The sequence below is a fragment of the Carassius carassius genome, chromosome 34, assembly GCF_963082965.1.
Source record: "Carassius carassius chromosome 34, fCarCar2.1, whole genome shotgun sequence".
In the NCBI taxonomy this organism is placed as follows: Eukaryota; Metazoa; Chordata; class Actinopteri; order Cypriniformes; family Cyprinidae; genus Carassius; species Carassius carassius.
In genome coordinates this window covers 28229876-28248472 of record NC_081788.1, presented here as the reverse complement: position 1 = coordinate 28248472, position 18597 = coordinate 28229876, and the positions used below count along the sequence as shown (strand labels likewise).

At 37.9% G+C, this 18597-nt stretch overlaps 1 protein-coding gene across 1 annotated transcript in view; it reads right to left on the bottom strand.

Annotated features, from left to right (window-relative positions):
• Positions 1–18597, bottom strand: part of LOC132114959 (homeobox protein cut-like 2) — a 157733-nt gene that overhangs the window by 93398 nt on the left and 45738 nt on the right. Inside the window, exon 2 of the mRNA XM_059523361.1 lies at positions 52–162. Coding sequence (XP_059379344.1) covers positions 52–162 — 111 coding nt within the window. The remainder of the gene's footprint in view (positions 1–51; positions 163–18597) is intronic.

The window sequence follows — 18597 nt, the reverse complement described above, 5'->3', positions numbered from 1 at the left end:
TCAGGAAAACTTTAAAAGGGTCTATCAGCATGAAACTGCCTTCCCACTCACCTCTGGGACATTTTTCTTGAATTCCCGGCTCAGCTCCACCAGGTGCTTATGGGAGTCCTCGCTCTCCTCCTGTCGGCCTGCTAGTTGTGCCGCCACTGAATTCAGCTCCCTCTACAGAGACAAAGAGAACGAGAGAGAGAGAGACATGCTTTAGAGAGGCCTGCCAACACTCATATACACAGCTTAGTACACACATAAATAAATATACGCTGCTGAATATTAACCGTGTAATCCGTCATGATCTGATAGAAGGAGACTGCTTACTGTAAGCTCAGCCCCATTAATAATTAAACTAAAATAAATCCAATGCCTTCAGTAGCAGAAGGCCTTTTAGATAATCAGAATCCAAAATAATCAATACCTCTGCAACAGTCATGGGAGAGAGAGAGAGAGAGAGAGAGAGAGAGAAAGAGAGAGAGAGAGATAGGAGGAGGAGGGAGAGAATGGCACATGCACAGGAACTCTGAATATTCACCAGTATCCATCTATTCAACTGACCTGGTGAGCAGAAAGAGTGAAATATGATCGAGGACGACTGAAGAGAGATCGGCACGAAAAAAATCAATATAAAAAAATAGTGCTGCATTTTTTTTTTTTATGTACCATCACATTGACATGGTTTCACAGACATTGTGGCGTAATAGTAATCCCATTTTATGGATGGATGCATAGATAAGATAGATTTGTGAAGGATCATGTGACACTGAACTGGAGGAATGATGCTGAAAATACAGCTTTGATCACAGGAATTAATTACAGTTTACAATATATTCACATAGAAAACACTCATTTTAAGTTGTAATAACATGTTACGATATTACTGAATTTTTTATCAAATATATATATATATAGTGAATCTTGGGGTGCAAAGCCAGAGGTTGTTTTGCAGGCAAACATTTTTGTGTGAATTTGTTTTGGTCCTTAATTGAAATATTAGTACACAAGCCCCTACAGAATTCGTTCAAACAACAATTATTCCAATTATTCCAAGTCATGTTTTACATCTCACCCTACTTATAAAACATATCTGTCCTCACATTCTCTCACCGTCAGCTCTTTGTGTTCAATCTAAAGCTAAAAGCTCTTTTCTTATTACTGTACCAAATTCGTACATGACATGAAATTAAATTGACTATGTTTTAATTAATCTGTACTCTTACTTAAAGGCAATTTAGAAACTTATCTAATGGGAGAAGAAGAATTCCTGAGGACAAAAGCTGTAACGCAGCCCCAGATTTACGGCACGGCTTTCCGCACAAATTCTTGGATGTTTTTCAAACTCTTCATTTCCTTCACTGGAGTCTGAAAGTGTGATGAGGATCTGCATGGCCAGTTCATGTGTTTAGGACACTTGTTAATTAAAAAACCTCCAGCAGGTCTGCGCAAAAGGACATTGACCTGAGCTTTAAAACACATTGCAGCATCAAGAAACCATCGGTTGCTGTAAGTTCTGCATGGCAAGAGACTAAAGAAGAAACACCAATGATCAACGTGAAATGAAAAGACATATTTAAGATTTGTTTTGTAATATATATAAGGCATTTACAGAGCTGTTAAGCCATGCTTGTTTAGGGACTGGAAGGGTTTGATGGACTGTGATGGTTGGATTTAAGCAGACTACAGGCTGTTAATCTATATGACTGACGTACGGACGAGAACCTCGATATGAAGAGACACAAAGAGTTTGTGCTGCTTAACAGATCTGAAACACTGATGCTATCAACCCAATAACACAGCACAGGTTTCCTTCTTTTAGTTGACTTTGTAGTGTGCTTAAAAGGGTCCTATATCTACAAATGCAGGTGTGCTAAATAACATGACCTTAATTCTGAATAAATATGTAGGACTGTGTGTTTGGAATTAAACAATTCATTTCTATCTCGCAGGATTTTATGTATAATGTTTGTTCAGTGAGTCTACAAACACTCAACATGAGTAAAAACATTTGATTTGTATATTTTATGATGAATATGCTGCCAGTAATAATGTTTTAGAAAGATGTATTTTTTGCTCATCTAGGATATATTCATTAGATCAGAAATACAGTAAAAACAGTAATAATGTGAAATGTTTTTATAATAAAAAAAAACTGTTTTCAATTTGAATATAACTTATTGCAGTGGTCAAAGCTGTCTTTTCAGCATCATTACTCCAGTCACATGATCTTCAGAAATCAATTATTATTGGTGCTCAATTATTAATAATAACTAATGATGTTGCTTAACATCTTTGGTGGAAACAGAATTTATTTGAAATAGAAATCTCATGTTATAAATATACGTAATATTATAAATAAGTAAAAATATTATAAATGTCTTTCTGTCACTTTTGATCAGATAATCAAAGTGTTAATTAAAATAATTAAAATAAAAGTATTCATTTTTAGGATAGGATTCTTTTTTTCATTTGTTCTCTTGCCCTTTCATTCATTCTTTCTTTCGCTCTTTATTTAATTCGCAAACTTAAATTTACTCTTTCTTTCTTTCTTTCTTTCTTTCACTCATCTATTTAATCTTTCTTTTCCTTTCTTTCATTCACCCATCAATTGTCTTTCTTTCTTTCTTTCTTTCTTTCTTTCTTTCTTTCTTTCACTCATCTATTTTATCTTTCTTTTCCTTTCTTTCATTCACCCATCAATTTTCTTTCTTTCTGTCTTTCTTTCTTTCTTTCTTTCTTTCTTTCTTTCGCTCTTTAATTCGCAAACAAAAAATCACTTTCTTTCTTTCATCAGTTCTTTCTTTTGCTCTTTCTTTCATTAACCCATCAATTTGCTCTTTCTTTCTTTCTGTCTTTCGCTCTTTCTTTCTTTCTTTCTCTTTCTTTCTTTATCTTTCTTTCACTTTTTAATTCGCAAACAAAAAATCACCTTTCTTTTTTCTTTCTTTCATCTGTTCTGTCTTTTGCTCTTTCTTTCTTTCTGTCTTTGTTTCTTTCGCTGTTTCTTTTATTGGCTCATCAGTTCTTTCTTTCTTAGACTTCCTTTTCTGGCAAAAATGTCTGATCACTCAGAAAAAAGTACTAATACACCAAAAAATTGGCTGATTCTAGCAACATCTGCAGCACAAACAGTGAAGATTAATGCTTCTGATTAATGATTTGAACAAATCTCAAACTCTTAAGAATCAAGAACAGCAACACTGAAGAAACACGGCTAATTGCTGGAGCACAAACTTCACCGCTAAGAAGCGTTTACAGAAACTTGTGCTTAAGTTTTGGCAGCACTAACAGTATAGGAGTTTATAAAGGAAACCTTTTTTATTAATAGTTTTGACATCTGACACATCACAAACAGCATCTTTGCTCCCTGCATCGTCTACAGAGACGAGACATCAGCAGGAGCTGGAAATAAACCTGCTCGCTCTCACCTTTCAAGAACAAACTGCAGCGTGCTTCACTTCTCTTGTTTTTTTTTTAAATGTTTGTTCATTTGTGCTCAGACAGCCATCAGACCCACCTGATGCTCTTCCTCATTTCTCTGCTACCCATGATGCACTGAGGCTCTGAGATGCCTGTTAATGCAAGCATGCTCAGTAGGTGATGATCCATGTTAGTCAAAGTCATTCTGAGCAGGAAAATTACAGTACACATAAGCAGATGAACTGCCGTCTGACACGAGCCATCTAAATAGCTCTGGGTTACGCTCTGAAAAAATTCACGATAAACAACTTAGTCCTTACAGCTTTAAAATCTGCTCCTTTGCCCCTTTTCAGTTTATATATATATATATATATTAAATCTGTATTTTCCTTATTTTTTTCCCATATTTAATCTTTTTCTTAGTGCTTTAAAAATAATAGTTGAAGCACATTTGATGCAAAGGCCCTCTCTGGGCTCTATTTTATTTTTTGCTATTTTATATATATATATATATATATATATATATATATAAATAATCGGGGACGGTGCCTCTGGGATGGCAGACCGGGGTGGTGGTCCCTCTTTTTAAGAAGGGGGACCGGAGGGTGTGTTCCAACTACAGGGGGATCACACTTCTCAGCCTCCCTGGGAAAGTCTATGCCAGAGTACTGGAGAGGAGAATCCGGCCGATAGTAGAACCTCGGATTCAGGAGGAATAGTGTGGTTTTCGTCCAGGCCGTGGAACACTGGACCAGCTCTATACCCTCTACAGGGTGCTGGAGGGTTCATGGGAGTTTGCCCAACCAGTCCACATGTGCTTTGTGGATTTGGAGAAGGCATTCGACTGTGTCCCTCGCGGCGGCCTGTGGAGGGTGCTCCGGGAGTATGGGGTCCGGGGCCCTTTGCTAAGGGCTATCCGGTCCCTGTACGACCGGAGCAGGAGCTTGGTTTGTATTGCCAGCAGTAAGTCAGACTTGTTCCCGGTGCGTGTTGGACTCCGGCAGGGCTGCCCTTTGTCGCCGGTTCTGTTCATGATTTTTATGGACAGAATTTCTAGGCGCAGCCAGGGGCCGGAGGGGGTCAGGTTTGGTGACAACACGATTTCGTCTCTGCTCTTTGCGGATGATGTTGTCGTGTTGGCCTCATCAGGCCAGGACCTTCAGCATGCACTGGGACGGTTTGCAGCCGAGTGTGAAGCGGCTGGGATGAGAATCAGCACCTCCAAATCCGAGGCCATGGTCCTCAGTCGGAAAAGGGTGGCTTGCCCACTTCAGGTTGGTGGAGAGTTCCTGCCTCAAGTGGAGGAGTTTAAGTATCTTGGGGTCTTGTTCACGAGTGAGGGAAGGATGGAACGGGAGATTGACAGACGGATCGGTGCAGCTTCTGCAGTAATGCGGTCGATGTACCGGTCTGTCGTGGTGAAGAAAGAGCTGAGCCGCAAGGCGAAGCTCTCGATTTACCGGTCAATCTACGTTCCTACTCTCACCTATGGTCATGAGCTTTGGGTCATGACCGAAAGGACAAGATCACGGATACAGGCGGCCGAAATGAGCTTTCTCCGCAGGGTGGCTGGGCGATCCCTTAGAGATAGGGTGAGAAGCTCAGTCACCCGGGAGGAGCTCAGAGTAGAGCCGCTGCTCCTCCACATCGAGAGGGGTCAGCTGAGGTGGCTCGGGCATCTGTTCCGGATGCCTCCTGGGCGCCTTCCCGGGAAGGTGTTCCGGGCACGTCCCACTGGGAGGAGACCCCGGGGAAGACCTAGGACATGCTGGAGAGACTATGTCTCCCGGCTGGCCTGGGAACGCCTCGGTGTCCCCCCAAAAGAGCTGGAGGAAGTGTCTAGGGAGAGGGAAGTCTGGGGTTCTCTGCTTAGACTGCTGCCCCCGCGACCCGGCCCCGGATAAGCGGAAGAAGATGGATGGATGGATGGATGGATGGATGGATATATATATACACACACATATATATATATATATATACACACACACATATATATATATATACACACACACATATATATATATACATACACACACACACATATATATATATATGATTTGTAAAGCTCAAAAGAAGAAGAATTTGACTTTTGGTGTTTTGTAAAAGAAAAAGTCATACAGGTTTGTAAGGACATGAGGCCGAGTAAATGATGACAGAAATAAAATTTTAGGATGAACTATCGCTTTAAATCGGATCCTAGTTCCAGGAAAGCCACAAAGAAATGTCACTATTGAACAGTATTGAAGAAAAGCCACACTCGTATGTAAAAAGAAGACATCTTCAGTCAAACGTTCAATGTTTTAAGGGTTTGGAAAAAGGCAATCGGGCCTGTATTTTCAGGATGCGGTGGGCAGCTGGGTCAATACTGAGCCCCTGTCATTAGGCCTGTGCCAGTCAAACATCCATCTGTAATTGATGAGTTTCCCTCTGGGAAGCTCTGCCGATGTCACGGGGGGCGGAGCTAGGTAAAACCAGCCTGCTGAGGCCAGCATCTCTCAGACAACCCAGTGAGGAAAATTGATTGGCTGAGGCGTTTCCGTTCATGTGCAGTCGTCCAGCTCCGTAGATATGCAACGTTGTTAACAGTTGAACTTGACATTGAATCAAACATGTCTATGAGTGACCGAGATATATAAAAGCACCAAAAAGACAACAAAAGGTAACAAGGGGTTAACTGAACCAGATCTGAGAGCTTGTCGTCTGTAAGAACCAAACAAGCAATGAAGGGCCATAAATGAAATTGTGTACTGTAAATACACAGACTGTTAGAACACGAAGATATAACCTTCAGATTCACTATAGAGCTCGAAAAAATCTTTACCATCGATTAGAACAGAATCTATGGCACCTCTCGCTGATGACAGCAGGGAAGAGAGGATGTTGACATGTGGGGAAAACAACAGAGTTCTCAACCAGTGAGCCAGAGTGTTTGGACCAGCAGAAAAATTAACAGCAAAAAAGGAGGTGGTTATGGGGGAGAAAAGGGGGGGGGGGATGCAGATGGAGGTATTATTTTTCTTTTTGTTTCCCATTTAATTGCAATCATAGGCAGATGTCTGTGCGTGTGACAGCATCAGCAGAATTGCTGCTGAGAGCACAGAATCTTTGTCTAAAAATAATCAGACGTTCTGGGCTCGGCTGTTTGTTATAATGGTAATCGATGCTGCAGGCTTTGAATTCCATCAATTTATAGATCCACTCTGTTCTGCCTGGTGATTGTGCTGATTCTAAACCCCTGCTGCACACACACACAAACACACACACGCTCGCTCATAAAAATAAAAAAAACACACAAAAGGTTCACGCAAACAAGGACCATTACCTATGCATGTAGATATGCAACCCTGCATGCATATTATACAACCAAATCATATCTAAAGTACATTGACACACAGAGAAACACAAACATATACAACAGTGGAGAAATCTACACAAGTACATACAAAAATCTACAAGGCCATTATCTATGCATGCAGATATACATGCATGCATGTCTGTTATACAAAAAAATATCATCATGATCATTACCTAGGCATGCAGATATGCAACTCTGCATGCATGTTATACAATAAAATATTTACTTAACTATTACCTATGTATGCACATATGCAACCCTGCATTGGGAATGTAAATCAATGCTATCTACAGGACTATTATCTGTGCATGCAGATATGCATCCCTGCATGCACTTTATACAAAAAATGGCATCCATATGACCATTATCTATACATGCAGATATACAACTCTACATACATAATATACAAAAAATGTATCTATATCTTTACCTAAGCATGCAGATAAGCAAACCTGTATGCATATTATAGAAATGATATCAAATAACAGTACTCTAGTTGCATGCAGATATGCAACCCAGCATGCATGTTATATAAAAATGAAACAATTACCTATTTATGCAGATGTGTAAAAAAAGAAAATGATATCTACACAACAGAGAAATAGAGACATCAGTGTAGAAAGAAAAGCTCCAATCATGCACCATGCATTCAACACACACACACACACACACACACACAATGGCCGCAGCGAGGGACAGCAGAAGGGCTAGTCTATGACTTAGATAAGTGCAGTTTCTTTTCATATGTTTTCTTATCTCCTCAGTTTGTGTGTAAGGCAGAAGATTTGTCCTTAGCTGTTTCAGATTAGTGCCGCTTCTCAGACGCCACATTCGAGAGGAGAGATCGATCAATGAATCAAATCAACACAATCAATACAGCCCATCGCTGGAGTCTAGTCTGGCCCCCGCGTTAATACTGGCACCAACCCCACCCCCTCAAACCCCCCGACATGGACAAAAACAACAGCATTTCTCTCTGCTTCTTTTTTGTTGTTGTTGTTTGGGAGAGATCAAGGATAGGGCCATTTCTGGCGGGTGTCCATGGCAGAGATGGAAGATGAGCCGTTATCTGCCCTGACTTGGACTTGAGAGAGGAAAGTGGCCCGCTGGACGTGCTCAGAGCTGCCATGCCCCTCAGCTCTCCTGGTTTCATTTGTTTAGCCGCAGGAGAGGAAAATCACAAATGGGATCTTTTTAATATCTCAATTGTTTCTCCTAGGAAGAATTGAGATAAAGCAGTGAGCAGTAATCTCACACGCAGTAGTCTACTCTAGTGGTTTGGAAGTGACATCAGAAACAGTGCTCAGATTTGACACAAGAAAAGTCAGCGATTTTTTAAAGGGATAGTTCTGTCATTTTCTCACCCTCAAGTTGCACCAGATCAGAATGTTTCTTTCTTCTGTTGAGCACAAAAGAAAATATTTTTAAGAATGTTGGAAACCAAACAACTGCCGGTAGCCATTGACTTCTATAGTATGGAAAAAAAAATCAATGGCTACCAGCAACTGCTTCATTACCCACATTCTTTAAAATCATCTTCATCTGTGTTCAAAAGAGGAAAGAAACTCATACACCTTGAGGAAGAGTAAATGATGATACAATTTTCATTTTCAGGTCAACTATACCTTAAATATATCCTCAAACATTTCTCATCAAATGATTAGTGCTAAGCTTAGTTGAAACATATCCAAAATCTGCATTAAGTCTCAAGTTATGAAAAATCAAAGTCCAAGCAAATCAAAAGTTATATGGCAATTAAACTGACTTTAAATGTGATATTGGTTGCACAATGCACAACACATAATTGCACATCACAGAGTTAAAATATTTTGTGGCGACGTGTGAATTTAGCGGTCACTGTCTCTGAATATCACATCTTAACACCTTTCTAAACCTGCCAGCAGAGGCTGAGAAATGATTGTGAATAATTAATCCCAAACCATCAGCATTACAATGATCTGGGAAGGTGTGACTCGAGTCGTCTGGATTTAGTTGTCACGCTGCACTTCATTTAGGAGTTTCAGCACCTAGCATACCACAATCCGTCAACACCTTGTCTAAAGCACACGTACTGTTCGAAACCGCTTCAGTTGTCAGGAAAAGCGCAGTTCGGGGTTTATGCTCTGTTAGCAAGGACAAGTTTGAAGAGAAGAAGTACAGGCAGTTGTGTCGCTTTGGAATAAAAACCCTCAAGCATCTATCTGAGGGTTTAAACCAAAGTTGCGCCTCAGCAGGGGACTGAAAATATTGACTCGTTATAAAGACACTTTTGAGACTCCTGGTCATGTAAAGGATTGAAAAACGGTCCACCTACTGCTCATAGTAAGAGCTGCATTTGAGCAAATTATTTTTACAGGAGACCAGGCAGAAATACAGAACACATTGGTTTAACTTGGTAAAATTATTTTTCTGAATACATTTATCTGAACACTCTTAAAAAGTCCCTAAAAGTTGTATTTTAGTACATTTTAAAAGGTACCACTTGAGTGACTGCTTTCGTACCTTTTCTCCGAGAGTGAACTTGCACTAGGTCAAGTAGAAGATCACATTCATTTCATTTGAATTATTCTGTGGATTTCACCTGAAAATAAATGCACTCCTGTTGATAGCATGCAAACATACTTCTGTATATATGTGTGTGTGTTGTATGTGTGTACATACTATTGATTACTCTATTTCTACTGAATCCCTAGTATTGGTGCATTATTTATTTTATGCATATTAGAGTAAACACGCCATTAGTTTAGCACCATGATAACTTCAAAAAATACGAAATGACACAAAATAAAACATCGTCTGATCCAGTTTCATGCAAACTAGAAAGCACTGTCCAGTTTTAGTTAACACAACAACAACAACAAAAAATCATGTATTCCACACCAAAAAGACATCACTGAAATGTTTAAATCCAAGCAGAATTTCACTAAGTACTTTTTACTGCCTTCAGCTCCAGCGGTGCCCTGTACTCCAGCGGCTTACTTACAGTTGTCTCTGCATATTAGGATAAAGTGTGTCATTTTTCTGGATGTTAAAAATACAGATTATGCTTAACTGCAGAGAAAAGTGTAAGTAATTCCAAAGTTGATTCCCCAAAAAACACTATGACTCTTTCAAAACAAGAGGAAAAGTGTCAAAAACACCTGTCTGATAACAATTACTTTTGCAATTTTGTCTGATAGTACTAAAATGCAGACATTTCACACTTAGGAAAATGTATTGTACACAAAAGTATTCTTTGACAAAAAGGTTGCAAACACCCTTACCTTCGCTTACACTAGGTTTCATGTCTTATATATGTTATATTATTTCTTCTTAAGTCTGTACTTTAAATCAAACATTTATCCTTTCTATTCAGCACTTTCTTTGTCCTTCTGTCACTCAAAGCAGTTCATTCTTCAAAATTCACGATTTAAAGTCACTTGCAACGTCCAAATGAGTCCACATTATTTATCATCATCATAATGGCTCATTGTTCTTTTCACACTCCACTCTGTGGTTACAATCAGACTAGCCATTATCTCACACAACCGACCGACATTGCGGTCGTGCATTTACTGGCATGAAAAAAAGAAAAACACTGGCCTGGATGACCCTGTGCAGATTTCACAGAATAAGTGATGTTTTCTGCTATTTGTTTGTTTATTCTGACACGCCGTGGTTTATTAAGAAAGAGCCAAGAACAAAAGACTGATGAAAAATCACTGTGTGGCTAAAAAAAAGTGGGAAGTGTCTCAGTAAAATTTATTGTAGAGTAAATATAACGGTGTTAAAAAGAGCGATATAAATGGGGGCCAGTGACTTGACAATCCATAACAAATGGCACCAAATCAGTCGAAGCAGAAGTTTACCTCCACAAAGTCTCGACGACACGCACACAAAAGCAACACTGGCCCACTTTCCAGAAGAAATCGACGGAGGTGGGGGTGAAAAATGGCACGCAGCGGATAACACGGATAAGCTGCCATTGTTTATTCTCTCTTAAGAAATGTCAATCTGTTTGTTTCTCAGGTGTGCTCCTTTTTCCTGTTGTTCGTGCTGTTTCTCTTCCTCCCGCCGCTCCCCTGTCGATTGCAAGGGGAGATCAAAGCCGAGCTGCTGGAAGAACGTGAATATTTCAGGTGAGCTGAGCGGCTGTGTTTCACACCACCTGTGTGACACCGAACCGGGTCCAACCCCTCGCAATTACCCGATCTCCGGAGGGCCCCTGAGAGCCCGGCGACACCAGCTAGGGCCACCTGTCAGAGCCCAAATCTCTTTTATTCCTACCCAACGCTCGCACATATTCCTCATCGGAGACAAAAATAAATGTATCTAGAGCGCAGAGATTGGGAATATGGCCCGCGTCAGCAAGGTACAGCTAAAACGAGGATGAAAAGGGAACTTGCCAGGTTGCAGAACTTCGGGAACATCGCAAGAACACAAATATCTCTTGAGCAACCCGATCAAACTTATTCCACATCAAATAGTAGTTTAAAAAGGCCACGGCTTCACCAAAATAGTGTTTTTAATATTCTTGTGAACTATGTGTGCAACAAAAGCTCTGTTACAAAACCCTGGGTGCTGCCAGTAAAGTATAATTTAGATAATATTTAAATAGGCAGCACCTTAGATTTTGGAAAAAAATAAATAAATAAATAAATAAATATGGCATTGTGGGATTCGTTGAGAGAAATTAGTATAAATGTATATTACATACAGTATTTAATGTATATAGTAAATTACATATTAATTTTTATTATACACTTAATTTATATATATATATATATATATATATATATATATATATATATATATATATATATATATATATATATACATACATATATACACACACATTCTAAAATTCCAATTTTAAAATATATTCAATTAGAAATCATTTTACATTGTAAAAACATTTTACAATATTTACTTACATATGATCACATATATTTAATACATTATATAAATATATTTAGTATAAATTGTATTTGTCTTACATTTATACACCGATATATTCAAATAGAAAGCAGAATTAAAATGTAATACATTTTTACATAACTTATTGAAATACTACAAACACACACACACATATATACTCCCTTATTAAAAGGCAGCAGCCTATGTAGTGGTCAGTAGGCAGCACACTAGATTTTGGAACAGAGCTAAAAGTACGTTCACACTAGCATGGATCTAACACTGGATAGGCTTGTGTGTGTGTGTGTGTGTTTGTGTGTGTAAAAGCATTTCAATGCTTGAGCAGTCATCTCTTTTCCCACAGCCAATAAAAACTCCTCCTTTGAGTCCACACCAATCTGAGCAGTACTATTCAGCAGCCGTCCGTGGCAGGAGCTCCGGGAGTTTGAAAAGAGAGCCTGTGTGCGGCTGTATGATGAGCTGAAGGTGTAGGGGACGACGCAGACCGTTTCCAGCCGCGGCGTCCCAAACGGCAGTAAAGCCCTTGCAGCAAATTCAGTACATTCCTCTGTGTCAGAGCGGCTGACACACATTAGCCGTTTACATGGGAGGAAACACAATCTATTTGATGCTAGACTGCCCACATGTCTAAAGCCTTCCCTTCAAACTGCAGCGCTTCACACGTTTGACTCTCATCTCATATTCTGAGCAGGTACGCCGGGAAACACACTCCATACACTCGGAAATTACTGTTTGAAGTCAAAGCTGAGAGTAAACACGGTACATTCGTTTAGATTTACTCTGTTGTGTCAGTTTTTCTAGATTCTTGTAATGTATGCATACAAATAGCTTTAAAACAAAATTAAAAAGATGAACAACAAAATGATGAAAAATTATTCTAAATAAATATAATTAAAAATAATAAAAAATAATAAACAGAAATAATGGTAAATTAAAGAGTAGCAAATCGTTGGTTCCTGTAATTTATGTATGCAAATATCAGGAAAATGCAAAAATAATTGTAAAAAAGAAAAAAGAAAAAGATAAATAATAAAACGATAAAAAATAATAAATAAAAACAATTGTAATAATAAATAATGACAAATGAAAATAATAATTAAAAAATATTATTTTTTTAGGTTCTGTAATTTCAATGCAAATATCAAGCAAATTAAAAATAATAATAATGAAAAATGAATAATATAAAAAATCCTTAAAAAATAAATAATTATGATGATCATGGACCCGGTACCGGGTCCAAAACCACGTAAAAAAAAATGTATGCTTCATTTGCAAAGCCTTCTTTATTATCAGCCCATATATGGTATCATTTGAAAGCTTAGAGTTACTACACAAGTTTCCGCCTAATGATTACAAAGCAATTTTCTGAAGAATATGTATTTTTTATATTTTTCACAAAACAGTAAAGTCATATATCACAATAAAGCTGAAATTCTCAGGAATTCGACCGTGTATTTCATGGTGTGACAATCACATATCGAACGATCTTCAATAAAATAGCAATGTGAAATTGTATACATCTGAGAAAACTTTCAGATGCACCACATTCCCACTCTATTTATGTGTGCTCGCATTGGTGATAAATCCACTGTTTTGTCGCAGAAGAGCAACAGAAGTGCACCTGAGATAAAGGATGCTCTTTTGTCAAACACTAGGAGGCTGATCAGTGGGAGACAATAGGTCAGATTATATGTCACTCCAGAACTCTGAGCCACTCAAAGCTGTGAAATTTGACACCTCTGGGGAAGAGAGTGGATCCGGGTCAGCGCTGAGCTGGTTTGAGCGTGGGTCTTGTAGTTTTCTTTAACTGTTTTGAAGGCGATAATGCACAGCCTAATGCATTAGCTGCATGTATTAATGGATACTTGAATGCAAAATCAAAAACTAAAGTTGATGAAGAAAGTTCAGCGACACTGGAGAGAGGAGAGGATGCGCGTCTGGTGAACACATATGAGCACTTTTGCTCCGTTTTTGAAATTATCATTATTTTGAAATGTAAAAGCGAAGCTAATAATCTGATAAACCATATACTGACAGTAAAGTACAGTACAGGATGCGTTCAGTAAATATATATTGATATTATTACAGTGCTATGTTTATAAACAACAATTTATAGTTTTGTGTTACCTGAAAGAAAAAAAACTTATTGTGTAAAACACAAAATTTGATATTTGGTATAATTCGCTTATGTCATCTTGTATACTGCTACTCAGACAAACATGAAAATGAAACATAATTCAGTCAATAATCAAGAAAAATGCTATGGCACATAGTAAAATAGGATTCTGGGGGCAATATGCTTTATAAAACCAGTTTTTTGTTAGAGATACTCACAAAGACACTTTTAGACGCAAAAAAATAGATAATTTTACTCCCTTTGGTTATAATTCAATAACTTCTGTTTAGAAGCTGTTATTTGAAAGATTCTTTTTTTTCTTGCACATCTGTGTATCTAGTCGAATCAAACAAAGAGAGGTGGCCCTAACAGAACATGATTTTTTTTTTCATTTCCTCCATTGTATGTGTAAGGTAAACATTTGAATTTGGGTAGTTCAAATTTCAACGAACGTTATTCCAAAAAAAAATAACGCCCCTGAGTTTAGGGGTTGATAAAAAATAACAATAACAATGATAAAGATGATGATTTATATTTTTTCATAACAAAAAAGTACGTAATTTATGCATCCAAATATCAGGCAAATGAAAAAGTAATGAAAAAAAATGCATTAATAAATTATAAAACAAAAAACAAATAAGGAGAAATAAAATTATTATAATGATAAATAAAAAAAATTATAAAGATAATGGTAAAACAATGAAATTCCTGTAACTTACACATATAAATGTCAGGCAAATTAAATAATAATAATAATAATAATAAAACAATGATAACTAAAAATAAACAAAATCTAATAATAAACAAAATTATTATAATGACACATAATGAAAAACAATAAACAATGGTAAAAGATAATTATTAATTAAAAAGAGTAAGGTAAATAATGAAATAATGATAAAGTATGAAACAAAATTATTATAATAAAAAAACAGTAAACAATGATAATGATAAATGAAAGAATAAAAATGATTTGTAAAATGATAAAGATAACGATAAATACAAACGGAATTATAAAATGATACACAATCATAAATAATAAATAATATAATGTATACTCTGAAATCACAGTTTGTAGTAAAAGTAAATATGGCAGGTGTTTAGATTTACCCTGGGATTAGTGTTGAGCAATATGGTCATTTTTCAAATCGTCATATCGTCAGCCCGTAAGATCGACGATACACAATATTATCGAGCATGGGTGGAGCAAGAGAGAGCCTCTTTGATCTTGTCATAGCAGAACTATTTGGTGTTTTAAACTGCGCAGGTGCGCGAGAGAGAGCCTATGGAGTCACCAATAATAAAAAAAAAATTACTTTCAAACATACTGACTGATTTAACTAACGTTAAATATAAAAATACTGTATTTAAAACAGCTAGTTCATACATAGTCGGACGCAACTGTCATATCGCACGTCCGCATCTGTGCAGGGAAGTTATCAGTCTAAATGTTCTGCAAAATCAGTCAACGGTGAAAACCAATAGCAGATTTAATTTAAAGTCCAATAGTTAAACACTAATATTGGGCATAAACGAACATTTAAATATAAAGTATTTAAAACAGGTAAGTTGATATATTTGGAGTAAAGTTGAATTGAACTGATACATCAGTCATACAGCGCTCCGGACCGCGCGCCTCATGACGAGTCTGACGCACCGCCACAGAAACAAGAATGAGATGCAGTCTAAAATAACTTTGGCATAAAACTCAGTTAGTGAGGGCTCGTTTAATATATTGCACATATAGTATATAGGCCGTTTAGATTACTTGTTAAAGTGCAATGAAATACCTTTTATCTGCAGACGATGTACGTCTGTTTGTGGATGGAGACTTTGTAACGGCCAAAACTATGTTTTTTGCATGCATCACATTATAGTGTGGTGTGCATGAAAATAATAACAAAGCGGCAGATTGAACTTATTATCCATAGTGGTTCTCACGTAGTCCTTCTACGTCATCACCACATAGTCTGTTTTATGAGTTAAGTGATCAGTCTTTAAGAAAAGGACTACGTGAGAACCATGCACTATGGATGATAAATTCACTCTGCCGCCTTGTTAATTATTTTGTCTTTACTTTATTTGTGACACCAAGAAAGAGTTAATCTCTCATGTATGAGAAGAGCGCGTTGCCGTTATACCAGCCATTAAATGTGTGGGTACACCAACTCGTCGTTTTCTATCTCTTTCATTTCATGGATTTAACGAATTATCCGAGTCAAAGCGTTACAACTTCATCGACTACATGCTGTAATCCTCCTGCGCGTGCGAGGTGTGTGAAATGCGGGCAGGGAAATTAAGTGAAATAGCTGGGCAGTTTAAAAGCCGACTTATAATAAGCAGCCTAATAAAAAATAATAGTTATTATTATTATAATCTAATACATTAATAGGAAAATGAGCCTAATATCATCTTGATTATCGACAGAGAATTCTGCTTATGTCGATATCTCTGACGATCGTCGATACACGATACTATCGTCTATCGGCACAACCCATAGACTGTATAAAAACATGGACGTAGTGTCCGTGACATCACCCGTAGACTCCTGAAGAGAGTTTTTGAAGCCTAAAGTGTGTAGAGCGGGCCGTCGCCATCTTGGCAGCGCGTCACCGCGCAGCTCTCCCGGACAATCAAAAATGGGCAAAAAGGCGGGAGCTAGTTGCTGTAGCCACGCCCACCCAGCACGACGGCAGTGTCAGCAGCGGCAATCTCCCTGTCACTCGAGTGGCCACGCCCTTAATTATGCAGAACTTTAAGTCTTAATATAATTTAAACGGATGAGTTATAAAAAAATTCACCCCCCTCACAGTTGTCATGAAGGGCAAAATGAGCTATTTAGACCAAAATAATTTTTTGAACCAGGCTATAAACATGTTTTTTCCTGCTGTAAAGTTTGGCATTTTAACATGGGGAGTCTATGGGACTGACTCCCTTTTTGCAGCCAGCCTCAAGCGGCCAGTCGATGAATTGCAGTTTTAGTCACTTTCTTATTGGCTTCACGAGAGAGCGCGGGAGGTTGGCGCTCGGCACAACCCTACCTGGGATGTCTATTTTTGTACGTTCCAGTGATTTATGCACGCAGATTTCAGTAAAGTCAAGTATATAGTACATATAAATAAATCATTTTTCAGTAAAATGAGCCATTGATAGAGAAGCGGAGAAGAATGTGACAGGCGGTGGATGGTCGAGGTGTCTTGTCAGTTAGCTCTAGGTAAATGTCACTTTACTCATTACCACACAAACACAACTGCTTCATGATAGATGAGTGACCCGAAATACGAGAGAAGAGAATCCCTCTCCATCACCACACGCAGTCAATCCAACAAATGCCAACCAATCGAACGGGAATCTCCAGGCTCCAGCCCTTTTGATTGGTCAATTACTGATGAACCACAGGTGACTGCATACAGTATGTGAAGAACCTCATGCCTGAATATGATCTAGAGCCTTTAAACTACTGAAAACTGAGGACGTCAAAGGCCACCTAAAAATGACATACTACTTGCAGCATTTAAGCACTAGTTTAGACCTACTACATGTGTGGAAAACAATAGGTTGCACAGAATACTGTGTACAATGTATAGTATGCTGTATGTAAGTATACAACATGGCAACAATGTAGCATGCTATATTACATGCAACGCCATGTGGTCATGTGGCAAAAAGACAACAAACTTAAAGACACTTAACCCCTAGTTGCTCCAGAGGCGTGCGACCTCTGACATATATAGCAATTGTAAGTCACTTTGGATAAAAGCGTCAGATAAATGTAAATGCCAATAAATGCCACTAGTAAATGACAGCAAAAATAATTCTGCTCTTTTTGATCCATGTACACTTCTGTAAGACGTCAACAATGTAGTGTGCTATTAAACATACGACACCACGTAGCAAAGTATAGCATACTACTTTTGACAAACATTTTGCAAACATAAACTACAGACAGTACATAATATATCATGTCCATTATGCAGTATGCTTGAATATTGTGCAATATGCAGTAGGCTAATATACTATCAAACAAACGCCAAAATAATGCTGTTCTCTTTGTTCCAAGTACACTTCTGCAAAATGGAAACAATGTAGTGTACTATTAAACATGCAACACCGTGACAAAAATACAGCATACTACATTTCACAAGCACTATTTAAACAGCTGGCAGTATACAATATATACTGTATTGTCTATAGTATACTAGTAAACAACAGCCAGAATAATTCTGCTCTTTTGCTCCAAGTATGCAAAAGTAGGCAACAATGTAGCGTGCTAATAAATGTGGTAGAAATATAGCAACTTTTGCATACTGTTGCCCTACACACTTAAAAACTCTGGCAGCACACTGCTTAGTATGTAGTATGCTAGAATACTACAGTAGTGAAGAATAGACAAAATCATTCTCTTTCCATTCCAATCACTTCTTAAACAATGGCAACAATGTGGCACGCCTTTAAACAGGCAGCTCCATGTGGTCCTGTGACAGAAATACAGCATACTACATTACACAAGCGCTATTCAAAAACAGCTGGCAGAGCACACTATATACTGTACTGTGCAGTACAATAGTAAACTAGTAAATAACAGCCAAAATAATTCTGCTCTTTTTCTCCAAGTACACTTGGGCAAAAGTTGCCAATAATGTAGCATTCTCATAAATGTGGTGAAAATATAGCACATTTTTTTATATTGTGGTCCTATACACTGAAAAAAGCTGGCTGCACACTGCTTAGTATGCAGTATGCTAGAATACTTCAGTAGTAAACAGACAAAATTCCTCTCTTTTAAATCCAAATATGCATAGTT